Source organism: Fulvia fulva, chromosome 6 (genome assembly GCF_020509005.1).
Source record: "Fulvia fulva chromosome 6, complete sequence".
NCBI classification, from domain to species: Eukaryota; Fungi; Ascomycota; class Dothideomycetes; order Mycosphaerellales; family Mycosphaerellaceae; genus Fulvia; species Fulvia fulva.
Window position 1 is genome coordinate 4665340 of NC_063017.1, and position 13851 is coordinate 4679190.

Consider the following 13851-nt stretch of genomic DNA (forward strand, 5'->3'; position numbering starts at 1 on the left):
ACCGCAATTGGCATGTTAGTTCGGTAGCTGCATCTTGTCATGTCGAGTCGCCAAAACATTCGCCTAATTGACGAGAGCGCAGGCCAAGCACGGATTACTGTCAGGTCACGCTGGACACCGGCAGCTCGATCTCACGATTTTGTACCTGACGGCTCAGGACATGTAGTGCAATTGCGCCTGCATGCAATGTACGCACTGTGCTGAAAGAGCGTCTCGCCGGTGGCAGTTGCGTCTTTCTTGGCATGCATTGGCCGCGGCCCTACGGCGACCATCATACTTGTGCGATGGTATGTTATCCGCGATCAGCACTCTATGGTGCACAATATGCTAAGCCATCCTACAAGCCTGAGTATGTCTAGCGTGTGCGCATAGGCACATGAGCGACTGATATTCGTACTGGCTGTACCACACGCGATGTGTTGCGGCTTCCACACATGCCTTGTGGTTTCCAGTGTGTGTTTGCGCAGACCGTTGACCTGTCACACGGCATATTCACCTAGCTGCTAGCAGTATGGTCCCGTTTGTGCGAAAAGTCTCGGGCTGCAGAAACTCTCAGGCTGCAGCGCAAGTCTCAGCTGATATTCCAGCCGTGTGCTCAGCTCTAGACTACTTCTTTACGCCAGTCACTGCACCTCTTAGTGCAAAGAGCAACATGTCCAAGCCAGAATGGTCTACCAGACATGGCAACTATACTGTAGTGCCACTCCTCCTGCGAACTCTGCTCTCCATCCGCTCTGCGCCATGGACAATAGCAATATTACCTCTTCGCTTTAAGAGTGGCGGTGTCGAGACGGACCAATAGAGCGGGCACTGCTACGAGTCCGCCGCACTCCCACACCCTCCTGGATGAACACCGAGTCCGGCGACCACACGGGCTGGGCCAAAGCCCAACTCGCGCTCTACTACGCTAAACGGCTCGGCGCCTACACCACAACCATCAACGGGGGCTCAACAGTCGCATTCCTGCCCCTCCAGACCGTAACCTCCTCATTCCCTACCCTCGCCACAAGCGCCAACAGCAGCACATCTTCAACCATCGACCTCGCCAAAACCCACCCCCCCCGTCCTCCTCGGCTACCGCGCCCAACGAGCCCTTCTAGCCTCCCACCTCCTCTCCACAGACACATCCACATCCACCACCGAAACAGCCTGGTCCGCCGGCTCCAGCGCCCTCATCGCCGGCCTCCTCAACCCCCTCTCCCGCGGCAACGTGCTCAAAACCTCCACCCCCCCCCCCTTCCGCCTCGCCCCTAATCGACTTCGGAACTTCCACACACCCCATCGATCTCAGCGTCCTGGTCGCGTCATTCCGGCAACATCGCAAATGGATCGCGACGCCAGGTATGCAGGAGCTTGGGAACTTTTGAGACCTTCCCGGGTGTTGGGGTGCAAAGTGATGGCGATGTGGAGGGTGCGTTGAGGAATGGGACGTTGTCGAGTTGGCAGCATCCCGTGGGGACGTCTGCGATGATGCCGAGGGTTTTGGGGGGAGTGGTGGATTCGGAGTTGAGGGTGTATGGGGTTGAGGGGGTGAGGGTGGTAGATGCGAGTGTTATGCCGATTGGTCCGGCTAGTCATACGAGTAGTACTGTTCATGCTGTGGCGGAGAAGGCGGCGGATTTGATCAAGGCTGAGCAGGGGTATGGTCCGAGGAATAGAAGAGGATGAGCGAGGGAACGGAAATAAGCTGTCGCGAATGGGTATCGATAACAATCTGAGTCATGTACAAAGCAGACACCTCGACGTAACGAGGCTTTGGCATCTCCAAAATTACAAGGTATATCCACCTGGGGTAACGTCTTTCCACGGTCTGATGGGTCTGTTGTTCTCAAGCTCGACTACCCACCACAAGGCCTGTTTGGCCTTTCCGAGCTCACCGCTGAGTTCGTGAGCGCGAGCGAGGGTGAGCCAGGCCTCCGAGTCGTCCCAACCTGCGCCTTGTTTTGTGATGTCCGAGAGAAGCATGTATGCTCTGTCTCGTGCTGCGAGACGGCTGAGTTCAGCTGGCGAAGGGTCGATCTTGCGGGTCTTGATTTCGATGGGTTCGGGTTCGACGACGGAGTTTTGTCGTGAAGGGAGAGTAGATGAGGAATTTGGTCGGGTGAGAGGCGGTCTGGCTTCCGCGATCAGTGAGCCAGAAGTTGACGGTAATGGAGGTTGAAGAGGGGCGACAGGGGCCTCTGCAGGCAGCTTCTCTTCGTAGATGTCCATCAGCAGACCAGACAGCCCGATAATGCTTGCCGCGTGATCTGGAAAGTGCGCAAGTGCTTGCTCATAGGCGTCCATTGCTTCGTAGGGCTGCTCCCGAATCTGGGCCAGGTGGGCTTGCTGCTTCTCGTTAGCTCCTCTCTCTTAGCATATTGCCTGGTGACTTACTGAGGACCACACTTCAGCCCAGAGGTTGTCGATGCTCTTGCTACTGCCCCAACCTTTGTGGTACAAGCGTCGGGCATTCGACCCTTCCTCAGAATTGGCAAGCTCGAGTTCAAGGGATTCCATGAGCCTCCTAGCATCATTGATCAAGTTTTCTGCGTCGTCGAAGTTGTCGGCCCGCATATAAAGCTCTGCACTGAAGAGCCATGCCTGTACTAAGACACTGACTTTATGCCTTCGCTCGTGTATTGGCGTCAACTGTGGCTCGGTAAAGCCACCAGCCGACGCAGGATGTGTGGTCGGCAAGTGCACGTCTTGCCGTGGCGGCTGATCATCATGGCCGGTCGGAGGCGGCAAGTCATCGGGAGATGCAGTGTGAGCAATGCGGCCGAGGGGCTGACCAGGCTGCTGGTGATCTCCCACGGCTGCTTGTGTGGGTGTAGAATCAAGCTTCTCATTCGGTGCCTCCTTCGTTGTCTCTTCAGGTATACTCCGACCAGGACTTTTCGACCGTATGCTGCCACTGCGGTGATTACGTCCATGGAAAGGTAGATGTGGCAGATGATGCCTATGATGTGACTTCTCGTCAGCTACACCATTTTCGTTGGTGATTGTTATGGCGATGGGTGGACCATCGAGCTGACCATTCGTGGTGGCCGCCCTGTTCCGTGTGGGTACCGCCAAGTTGTCCTTGTCCGAAGCGACAGACTGCTGACGCACTGCGTCTCCTGCGGCGCTACCTCGTCTCGATCTAGCAGAACGTGGCCGGATACTACCCGTGATGCTCCTGAGAGTACCACCAAATCTAGACGAAGCTTGAGACGTTGCCGTGGGCGGAGGCTTGGCAATCATCTCCTTAGCGACCTGAGTAGGGTTGCCAAAGAGTCTCGAATAAAGGCTCAGCAGTTCATCAGTCAAGTCAGCAGCCTCTTCCGCTCCCTCCGTCAGCTCAAACAGCATGATCTGGGTCATCTTGATTTGGACCATGGTCTCTTTCTCGAAGCCTTCCATGAGATCGACTAGGCCTTGTCCGGCTCCACTGGCGGTATCAGGACTATCCGAAACGTCTAAAGTCGATCTCGAGCCTGCACCGAATAGTTTCTGAGCGTCGCCGAATTGTTTGAACGCTGCTTCGCACATTTGCGCAGCGGCCTCAAATTCATCCTCGGCCGTGAGACACAACGCGAGCAGGTGCCACAAAGGTAGTAATTGCTTCTCGCGATCAATATGTGCTGCTGAGCCGAGGTTCCCGTTGGTCGCTTGGGTACCATCTTTGTTCTCTATCGCTCCACGTAGCACGTCCAACGCAGCAGGAACCTCACGCAATTCCGACAGCACTAGAGCTAGAGCATGAGCTGTTTCGAGATCGTTTGGGTCAGCCCTCTGCGCTCGGCGTAGGTTGGTGTGAGCTTCAGTTAGTAAGGATCTTCTTGCTTCGGATTCGTAAGTCAATTGTGCCCAGTGTGCTTGACTGATGCCAATAGCTCGATAGGTGGCGCCTAGAGTCTTGAGGCTGAGCAATGAGGATGTCGGCTGACTTTCAGGTCGCGTAGAATCGTGATTGCCATTCGCCTGTGTGGCTTGCGAACTGTTCGGTCGTTGTTGCTGTAGCCACTTTTCCACCGAGTGAGCAATCTCGTTCGCCTTCTCCGCTTGTTCTCTATCACCATATCGACACAGTATCCTTACAGCTTCTGCAGCTGTCAACATGGCAGTATCATCATTATCGAATCCAATTTCATGCTTTCCGGTCTTCTCGGCACGCGCCTTGCCCTTGTCCACAATTTCCATGTAGCTGTCGAATGCGTGCATGGCAAGCTCGAACTCGCCGAGGGCGGCGTGCACCGTGAAGAGCTGGCGCAAGATGGGCGTCGAATGGAACGTCTTCATCGCGGCTCTGTAAAGTATGTCGAGCGCATTGCGAGAAACACTTCGTTTTCCACCGGTCCCGAGCTCAGCATCGGTCCATGACGAGCCGCAGAACACATTCCAATTTGACATGACTTGCTCTGTCCACTCTTCGACCTCCTGGTTCGTTTGACTGGCTTTCGGGAACTGGGTCTCGCCAATGAGCAGAGTCTCGTAGCTGGCTTCGATGCGCTTCATCTCGTCCCGCTGGCGGCGTTTGGCGGGTATACGAGACTCCACCAGCAGATCGCTGGCGGGTATAAGAGCAACGTTGGCGTCCGGAGCATGGACGAGGCCTTGCTGCAGGAGTGCGGAAAGTAGGTCGTAGTATGCTTTCCATACCTGCCGCCGCGGAATGTCCAGAGGTGTATGGGAGCTCGGGGGTGACGCCGGCGCCCGTTGGCAAAAGTCACCCCATGATCTAAACGCCAGGTATGCTTCGCTCTGATCCTGCAGCGACGGTGTTGGGATATTCTTCACACTGTATGTACAGGCCTTGGCCAATAGCCGTTCTGTCCACCTCCTGAGCTCTGGCGTGCGGTATCCTGGCGTTCGTGACACTGCCGACTGGTATGTCTGCCTCGCTTCGCTATGCTGGCTGCTCGACTCCAGACATGATGTCTTAATGAAAGCGTTCTTCACTTCGCACACTTCAATCCACCCAAGCGGGCCGGGGGTTCCTTTGGGCGTTGAGACTGCCGTTGATTGAGCCGTGTATGCCAATGCAGTGAGGGCCTCCAGGGGCGCCTCCCGTAGCCAGTGTATCTCTGCCAGACATGTGCTAGCCACGAAGGCATCGTCCGGGTGGCTTTTGCCTGCACTGGCTATGGCCTCGGACAACCGAGGCGCGAGTTCGCCCAGGCCGTGGATGCTGACGGAGGTGGCAGAGGAGGCGGAGGTCGGTCGATGCGATGCGTTGGCGACTTGGGCTTCGGCGCGAGCGGCAAGAGTGAGGCCTGGTAGTGTATCAGTCTGCTTGCGATGCTGTGCCTGGCTGTTGACGAGACGCCATACGTTTTCGATCTGGCGCGTGCTTCTCTACCTTGCGCGCCAGTTCCGGTACTTCACTCCAACTGCCATTGCACAGTGCCGTGTCCAGCAGTCCAATGTATCGTGCTCCCTTGTCGGGGTTGGGCGTTGTGTGAACGCTCATCGTTGGTCGTGTCCTTTCGCGGGACTGCCGGGTCTACCGCAGCCTCATCGTCGTGTCTGTGCAGGATTCGCAAGCTGCTGCAGCTTCTTGTTGCCCGCATCAATGATTCAGGAACGTGTTGCACGCAGCGTCATCCCACGACACGAGATGCGGCACCCTGCGGACACTCGGCCGCTCACGCCGATTCCTGCAAGCAAAATATCTCCATCGCATCTCGCTCTACACCACCAACAACACATGCAGCAGCACCGACGATGGGGCACACAGCAGCGTCCGCGGGCGCGCTGGAAGCCCTGACATATCGCGTCTCGTCTGCACCCGTGGATGAGCTACCAAAGATTGCGCCGCAGATCGCAGGAGCAATATGGAACTGCAGACAGCTCCTGTCCGCACCTGCAGAAACTAAGCGGACCGCGGAAGACACGAACGCCATCAAACAATTCAATACGCAGCTTACAACACTTCTTCAAGACCGCACGGTGGAGGGAAGATGGTCGGCTGTCGTCCTGGCCAAGGCTACCATCGAAGCCGCTGGTCTCGAAGTCCTGAGCAAATGCAACCCCTGGGTCCGAAGTCTGCTGGGCATGCTCAAGAAGCCCGACCCTCCGACGACCCGCAGCCTGATTGTCCTGACCCTGACAAGCATCTTCACCCTGACATGGGACTACTCAAACATTGTGCGCGAGATCACAACTCCAGCTCTGACAGCATTTGTACCTACATGTCTTGCCAACATCGAGAACAGACGGTGCTCTGCTACCGAGCTGCAGACAGTACTGGAAGCATTCATCACTCTGCTACCAAGACACCCAACCATCTTCCGGACGAACGAGGCCAAGATTCGCTCCTTCCTGGCCAACATCTTGTCCTCGGGATCGACAAATGTCGCCTTTCACCACACACAGTCACATCAAACCTCCGCCCGCCGTCTTCTGGTAGCACTGCACCATTGCGCTCCTAAGCAAGGCGCTGCAGAGAAGTGGGAAGAGACTCTTCGAACAGCCGTCACTGCAGTTCACACTACTTGCGATCGCGTCCTGCGAACGTTCCAAGAAGACTGGCAATCCGTGGCTGGGATCGAGCCGTCGGTTCCTGCTCATCTTACGTTGAAAGGGGCCAATGCAGAACTGCAGTCGCTGGATGTTGATGCTGCAGGTCTAAAGCCATGGAAAGGCGTTTATGCTGGATGCGACAGGATCATTACATTGTTGCACACGATCGGTTCTCACATCCGAGAGGGCACAGCAGGATCTGTCGCGACGCCAGTCGGCCTAGTCATCGACCTGTTGACTCGACTGTTCTCGGTTACCGTGCCTCGACCTGGCAAGCAAGACTTTGTCAAGCTCAACAACGAGATTGCGAAAGAAGAACGCGATGCACTATTTGCGGCACTTCCAGATGTGCACGCCGCGGCTGTGAAGCTCTGCATTACGCTGCTTGATCGGTTTGGCAAGCAAGCCCTACCACTGACCCAGAACATTGTTGATCAAGCGCTGTGGCTGTTCAAAGCTGAGCATCAATACGATAGCTTGAGATTCCCACTACACCAGCTCTTCAACACAGCATTACAGTTACTTGGTCCTGCGATGTCGAAAGAAGATACTTCAGAGCTTATGCCGGTCCTCAAGGCCTGCTGCAAAGAACTCATGCCTGATAACGGCAGCTCATCTTCAAGCGCGACTACCAGCGCAGCTAGTGGAATCAAGCAGCAACTTGGTCTGACCGACTCAGGCTCATCACATTCGCACCCTACCAATCTCGCACCACTGAAACAAGCTGCCGAAAGCTTACTCGAGACATCCCTTATCAAGCTGGATGCTGCTTGCATGCCTCCCCAAGTTCGCGCACAGATCGATCGTACAGCTGTTCTCATCCGAAGTCAGAAAATGCTAGTGGCAAGTGTGATGAATCCAGTCGTGGGAACGAAGACCGCTCGCGGGCAGGCCAGCTTGATGCCGATCTTGGCGCGGGAGTTCTCACACGTCTCTGAGGTTGAGGCTTTGCTTCGGCCAAGGATGCCTTTCATCCATTCTGGGCGCAAGAAGTCTCGTATGGGAGATGAAGATGAGGAGGAGCTTGCGAACAGCGAGCATGACGATGGCGACAGTGAGGACGAGGACGAGGACGAGGACGGCCAGGGAGACGACGAAGGGGACGACCAGAAAGAAGCAAATCACGTTGAATTTGGCGCGCAAGCGACAACTGGGTCGGTACCGGACTCAGCATCGAAAGGCAAGCGAGCTGCAACAGATGACACCGATTTGGCAACCTCTGCAAAGCGAGCTCGAGCATCTCCTGCAGCTGACGTCTTGCCATCACATGATGCACGCTCTGAACAAGCACAGCTTCCCGAGATACCAATACTTGAAGCACCCGCATCGCACGACATTGCGATGGAGGAAACAACAATGACTGTTGTGCTGCCTACGGAAGACTCAAACACCATCACCGTGGCTGGTTCGAGTAGGCACGCAATTTCTGACGACAATGCTATGGACGACAGTGATGGTAGTGATTTTGAGATGCCTGAGTTGAACCCGGACCCTGATACGGATCCCGAAGACGAGTGATGCCTCCTGGCCAACTTTAAGAATGTACGTACGGTGAAAGGTACCTCACATATACGCTATACAGCAAGCTATGGACAATCCAACCCGACCTTGAAGCTCAAATCACGATAGGGCTGTAGACACAGTCCACCGCCTCCGAGCGCGTCGTCGTCTTCACCACATGCGTAGAGCACAGCACCTCCGCGAAGCGCTCGCGCATTGCAGCGTCTCTTTCAAGTTCCTCACATGATGCCACCGAATGTGCACATGCCAATCGCTGCAACGCTCCGCGTCGCGCTCGCCTTTACCACAACCCTCACACGCCACGCGCCACTCCATCCAAGTAGCGACACACGTGCCACACCCCCACCTACCCCCTCCACACAACCAACCTCCCCACAGCAATAACCGGCGGCACAGCCCTCCCCAAATGCCTCACCCCCCACCGATCCAACAAGCCATGAAACTCCTCCCTCTCCCTCCTCCCCATCCACACCCCTTGCCCAGAAGCCTTCTCCCCCTCCAACCTCTCCTTCATAGCAATCGCAGCTCTCTCAAGTGGGAAGATCGTAAGCTTTTCCCACCACGCCACCTGGAAAAGCATGAAGCTCGCGGAAGCAGGCACTTTCCAAGACGTGGCGACGGCGAAGGAAGGGTATTGCGCCTGGACGACGGATACGAATACGAGGACAAGAGCGACGGCGATGTTGGCGGGGTCGAGGGTGCGGCCGCCGATTCGGCCGATGTCGAGGAGTTGGGGGATGGAGGTGGTGGTGGGGTTGAGTTTTATTATGGGGAGGGTCCAGGTGTTGAGGGAGAAGGCTATGCCTGGGGCGGGTGGGTGGGTGAGTGTGTGGTTAGGTGGTGTTTGAGGGGAGGGGTGGGAGTTTACGGACCTGCTGTGACGAGGAGGGTGGAGATTAGGGACCATTGTGTGATGGGGACTACGGCGAGGATGAGGGTGGGGAGAGACATCGCGTAGATTTTGGGGTGGTGTACTGAGGTTACTACTCAGAGATACGAATGGACAGAAGGCGATACTTGGGGAGATGATAGGTAGTGCTCGGAGTTCAAGTCAGAGCCACAATGCCAATGCCGAGATCGAGCAGATTCCCGAATCCCGAAAAGTTGTCGATTGCATCCCCTGTCGATTGCATCCCCTGTCGATTGCATCCCCTACCTCGACTTTTCATCCTCTATACTGCCGGACTAGCGACTGCAGGAGTAAAGTCATCATGAGTCTCATTCCTATGAAGGTGCGTGAGCGATGGGTGCTCATCGTCGGCATAGCGGAAGAGAGGAAGTGCCCTGACAAGGTTCTGAGCGACGCCGGCAGACAGTTCTATCCTGCATGAAAGCAGCCAATCAAATAGTGGGCTGACCATTGATCGACCCAGTAAATGGCAGCTGATTTGTCGTCAACATCGAGTGCCGTTTTTGCCGCTCCAGACTCGCTGCTAAATCACGTCTTACAGGGCGATGCTTTTGCTAGACGACAGACGTTGCGGTCGAGGGGGAGAGGGAACCAATGGCTGCTGTCCTGATTACTGCCGCTACTGCTCCCCACAGCCGAGAAAGATTGAGTGTCGGCGGGCCATTCCTCAAAGAGATGCCGGCGGATGCATAAAGTGCATGTAAGCTGATTCAAAGAGGCGCACCATCCACTCGGTTTCCGACTTCTGCCCTGACTTTCTGTTTCTCTACTCCGTCCACCACTGCCATTGGCATCTCAATTACCGACAGCGACTACCAAACACCTCGACAACAGCAACAATGGAGGTCCTCCTCCGCCAATCGAGGGCCATGTGCCCGTTCCTGAACAAGACGTCACCGGCGACGCTCCGCTCCATGTCGACGAGCACCACCATGCAGCACCCAGCCCCAGGCGGCGGCGCCATGAGCAACTTGCAAATCATTGCCCGCCGCTGCCCCGTTATGGGCAAGGCCTTGACTGTGCAGAGCGCTCGCGGTGGCAACGCCGCTTTGGCTGGGGCTTTTGGTGGATCTCGAGGATACACTGCCAAAGTTCCGCGCGCGAACTTGCACACTTCTCGACCAAACGAAGCCCAGGCCGTAGATGTTCGCCAAGTCCGTCGTGAGCACTTCTCTCCCCCGAACGCCAAACCTGCAAATGCCACGACTTCGGCCGCGAGCCAGCATCTCAACACTCCACCACCGCCACCGAAGGCCTCGCAATTCAACTACGAAGAGTTCTACCAGAATGAGTTGGACAAGAAGCACAAGGACAAGTCGTACCGCTACTTCAACAACATCAACAGACTGGCACAGGAGTTCCCGCGAGCACACATGAGCGAGCGAAACGAGCGCGTTGATGTGTGGTGCTCCAACGACTACCTCGGCATGGGCCGCAACCCACAACTCTTGAAGAAGATGCACGAGACGCTGGATATGTACGGATCAGGAGCTGGTGGCACACGCAACATCTCCGGACACAACCAACACGCAATGGGCTTGGAGGCGACTTGTGCGAAGCTTCACGCAAAGGAGGCCGCATTGGTCTTTTCTTCATGCTACGTCGCGAACGATGCGACTCTTGCCACACTGGGCAGCAAGTTCCCCAACTGCGTCATCCTCAGCGACAGCATGAACCACGCTTCGATGATCCAGGGCATTCGCCACTCGGGTGCGAAGAAGATGGTGTTCAAGCATAATGACGTTGTGGATCTGGAGAACAAGTTGGCATCATTGCCCGCGGATGTGCCGAAGATCATTGCTTTCGAGAGTGTGTACAGCATGTGTGGCAGTATTGGGCCGATTGAGGAGATTTGCGACTTGGCTGAGAAGTATGGCGCAATCACCTTTTTGGATGAGGTCCATGCCGTTGGCATGTACGGGCCAAACGGTGCTGGTGTGGCCGAGCACTTGGATTACGAGAACTACGCAAACGGCAGGAATCCGAAGGGAACTGTCCAGGACCGCATCGACATCATCACTGGAACTCTTGGAAAGGCCTACGGCTGCGTTGGTGGCTACATCGCTGGATCGGCGAAGATGGTTGACACGATCCGTTCGCTCGCTCCAGGGTTCATCTTCACGACTTCCTTGCCTCCCGCGACCATGGCTGGTGCCCAGACCGCCATTGAGTATCAGATGAACTACCAAGGTGATCGTCGTCTGCAGCAACTTCACACTAGAGCTGTGAAGTCCGTGCTTGCAGAGCGCGATATCCCAGTCATTCCCAACCCATCCCACATCATTCCAGTTCTGGTCGGAAACGCCGAGCTTGCCAAGAAGGCTTCCGATCTTTTGCTTGAGAAGCACCAAATCTACGTGCAGGCGATCAACTACCCAACCGTGCCAGTCGGTCAGGAGCGTCTCCGTATCACGCCAACTCCTGGCCACGTCAAGGAATTCCGTGACCACCTCGTTGTATCTCTCGAGAGTGTCTGGGATGAGCTTGGCTTGAAGCGCACTTCTGAGTGGGCTGCTGAGGGCGGCTTCATCGGTGTTGGCGAGAAGGATGCACCAGCGGTCGAGCCGATCTGGACTGACGAGCAGCTCGGTCTGACCGAAGTTCGTGAGCAGCTGAAGACTGAGGGTGCACACGGCGTGCTTGAGCGTGTCCTCGACAACGAGCGACAACAGACCATCGCCGTCGCGGCTGCTGCCTAAGTGCTTATGTGTGTGACGTGTGTGATGCGTGCAAGAGATGGACATGACTGCTATTTACGATGATCTTGCGAAACAGTTGCACTTCTGACGATCTATGATCGCCGATTGAACAAATACAATCCTTTTGAAAGTGCTCCGGGCTGAAATATGCCTGTCGAGCCGCACCAGCATATCTTTCGTCTCTGTCTCTTCGCTATGTTCCTGCAAGCATGATTGCTGACCACAACTTCCTCCTTTAGCCAGCCGCCGCACGGGCTTTGATAGGCGAAGCATCCCTGCTCCATTACTGAGCTTCGCCGGGACGTCACTTCATTCCTAGTACCGCATCAACAACGCCTCTTCCTGAAGAGAGCTCTAGTAAGTACAGCACATTTCTCACTCTTTACCTTGTCATCTCTTCTCTACTCCACAATGTCATCTCTCAACAAAGACCACCCCCCTTCAACCCACACCCTCTTCCTCAACGCCACCATCATCGACGGCTCTGGCAACACACCCCGCTGCATCGGCAGCCTCCTCATCCAAAATAGCAAAATCCACACAATCCGCCCCGTCCCCTCAGCCTACACCGACGACGAGCTCATCCAAGCCCGCGCTACAGGCGTCCGCATCATCAACTGCGAAAACGGCCACTGGACTCTCTCCCCGGCCTTCATAGACATGCACGCCCACTCCGACCTCGCCCTGCTCCACACCCCCACCCACGAGGCGAAGATCACTCAGGGTGTTATGACGGAGGTCATTGGGCAGGATGGGATTTCATACGCTCCTGTCGATGATGGAGCGATGAGGCGGATTCGGGAGCAGATTGCTGGGTGGAATGGGGATCCTGATGAGCAGGATTACCCGGGGTTTTGGGGGAGGTGGAGAACGGTGGGGGAGTATCTGGGTGTTCTGGATGGGGAGGGGGTCGCGACGAATGTGGCGTATCTGGTTCCGCAGGGGAATTTGAGGGGTTTGGTTAAAGGGTGGGATGGGGGGCTCGCTAGCGGGGAGGAGGTGGGGGTGATGAAGGGGGGTTTGAGGTGGTGTTTGCAAGAGGGAGCTGTGGGGATGTCGAGTGGGTTGACGTATGTACCCGGGTGTTTCGCGACGGATGGGGAGATTGCGGAGCTTTGTAAGGTTGTGGAGGAGTTTGGGGGGGGGGGGGTAATTATTGTCCGCATACGAAGAGTTATGGCAAGGAGGCGCTGCGGGCTTATGGGGAGATGATTCAGATTGCGAGGGAGACGGGCGTGAGGTTGCATTTGACGCATGCGACGATGAATTATGGGGAGAATGCGGGCAGGGCGGGCGAGTCGATTGAGATGGTTGATGAGGCGATTGAGGAGGGCGTGGATGTTACGTTGGATACGTATCCGTACCTCCCTGGTAGTACGACGTTGGCGAGTACGCTGCCTAGCTGGGCTGCTAGCGCGGACGATAAGCTAGCGCTCCTGAACGACCCAGAGTCCCTAGCGAAGATCAAACACCAAGCCCTCCACACCGGCACAGACGGATGCCATGGCATGACACTCCAATGGGATATCCTCGAAATCAGCGGCGTGTCCAAACCCGAACTCGCATCGAAATACGTCGGCAAGACCCTCGCCCAAATCGCCAAAGAACAATACCAAGATCCCTTCGAAACTTACATCCAAATCCTCAAAGCCGACACCTTCAACTCCACCATCCTATCCCACTCCGGCCACGAGGGGAATGTCAGGAATATAATGCGCCATCCCCGCCACACAGGCGGCTCGGATGGGATCTTGACATCGACGAAACCGCATTCGAGGGGATGGGGGACGTTTCCGCGCTACTTGGGACACTACGCCCGCGACTTGCCTAATGGGAAATCGAGGAATATATACCACGCCACATCCAACTCCTCCTTCGACGATGTCGCGTTAGAGGTTGTATTCAAGGGCGGACTGGAGGAGGCGGTGGCGCATGTGACGTCGAGGGCTGCGGCTGTGATTGGGGCGCGGGGGAGAGGGATGGTGAGGGAGGGGTATTGGGCGGATCTGGTGTTGTTTGATGCTGGGGAGGTTAGGGATGTGGCGACGTATAAGGAGCCGAAGCAGGCTGCGAGGGGGATTAGGGGGGGGGTTGGGTAAATGGCGTGGGGGTGGTTGAGGAGGGGTTGGTGACGGGGAGGAGGGCGGGGAGGACGGTGAGGACGAGGAACGAGGGGGACGGGGGTTGGGAGGTTAGCTGAACATCAGAAGTATGGCGTATATGGATATACTGCCA

At 56.1% G+C, this 13851-nt stretch overlaps 5 protein-coding genes across 5 annotated transcripts; 3 read left to right on the top strand and 2 right to left on the bottom strand.

Moving 5' to 3' along the window:
* Nucleotides 1-1770: 1770 nt before the first annotated feature.
* On the bottom strand, nt 1771-5434 carry CLAFUR5_07664 (uncharacterized protein; the record flags this gene model as incomplete). Its single annotated transcript, XM_047906812.1, has 3 exons — nt 1771-2328; nt 2377-5237; nt 5296-5434. The coding sequence occupies 3 exons, from the start codon at nt 5432-5434 to the stop codon at nt 1771-1773; spliced, it is 3558 nt and encodes a 1185-aa protein (XP_047763840.1).
* A 254-nt stretch (nt 5435-5688) lies between these two features.
* On the top strand, nt 5689-8004 carry CLAFUR5_07665 (Pre-rRNA-processing protein rix1; the record flags this gene model as incomplete). The annotated part of the gene is made up of 1 exon (XM_047906813.1): nt 5689-8004. The coding sequence occupies one exon, from the start codon at nt 5689-5691 to the stop codon at nt 8002-8004; it is 2316 nt and encodes a 771-aa protein (XP_047763839.1).
* A 349-nt stretch (nt 8005-8353) lies between these two features.
* On the bottom strand, nt 8354-8958 carry CLAFUR5_07666 (uncharacterized protein; the record flags this gene model as incomplete). The annotated part of the gene is made up of 2 exons (XM_047906814.1): nt 8354-8811; nt 8880-8958. 2 exons carry the CDS (start codon nt 8956-8958, stop codon nt 8354-8356), a joined length of 537 nt encoding a protein of 178 aa, XP_047763838.1.
* A 798-nt stretch (nt 8959-9756) lies between these two features.
* On the top strand, nt 9757-11616 carry CLAFUR5_07667 (5-aminolevulinate synthase, mitochondrial; the record flags this gene model as incomplete). The annotated part of the gene is made up of 1 exon (XM_047906815.1): nt 9757-11616. The coding sequence occupies one exon, from the start codon at nt 9757-9759 to the stop codon at nt 11614-11616; it is 1860 nt and encodes a 619-aa protein (XP_047763837.1).
* Nucleotides 11617-12027: 411 nt separating this feature from the next.
* CLAFUR5_07668 (D-aminoacylase) lies at nt 12028-13816 on the top strand (the record flags this gene model as incomplete). Its single annotated transcript, XM_047906816.1, has 3 exons — nt 12028-12676; nt 12748-13706; nt 13736-13816. The coding sequence occupies 3 exons, from the start codon at nt 12028-12030 to the stop codon at nt 13814-13816; spliced, it is 1689 nt and encodes a 562-aa protein (XP_047763836.1).
* Between the last annotated feature and the right edge of the window lie 35 nt (nt 13817-13851).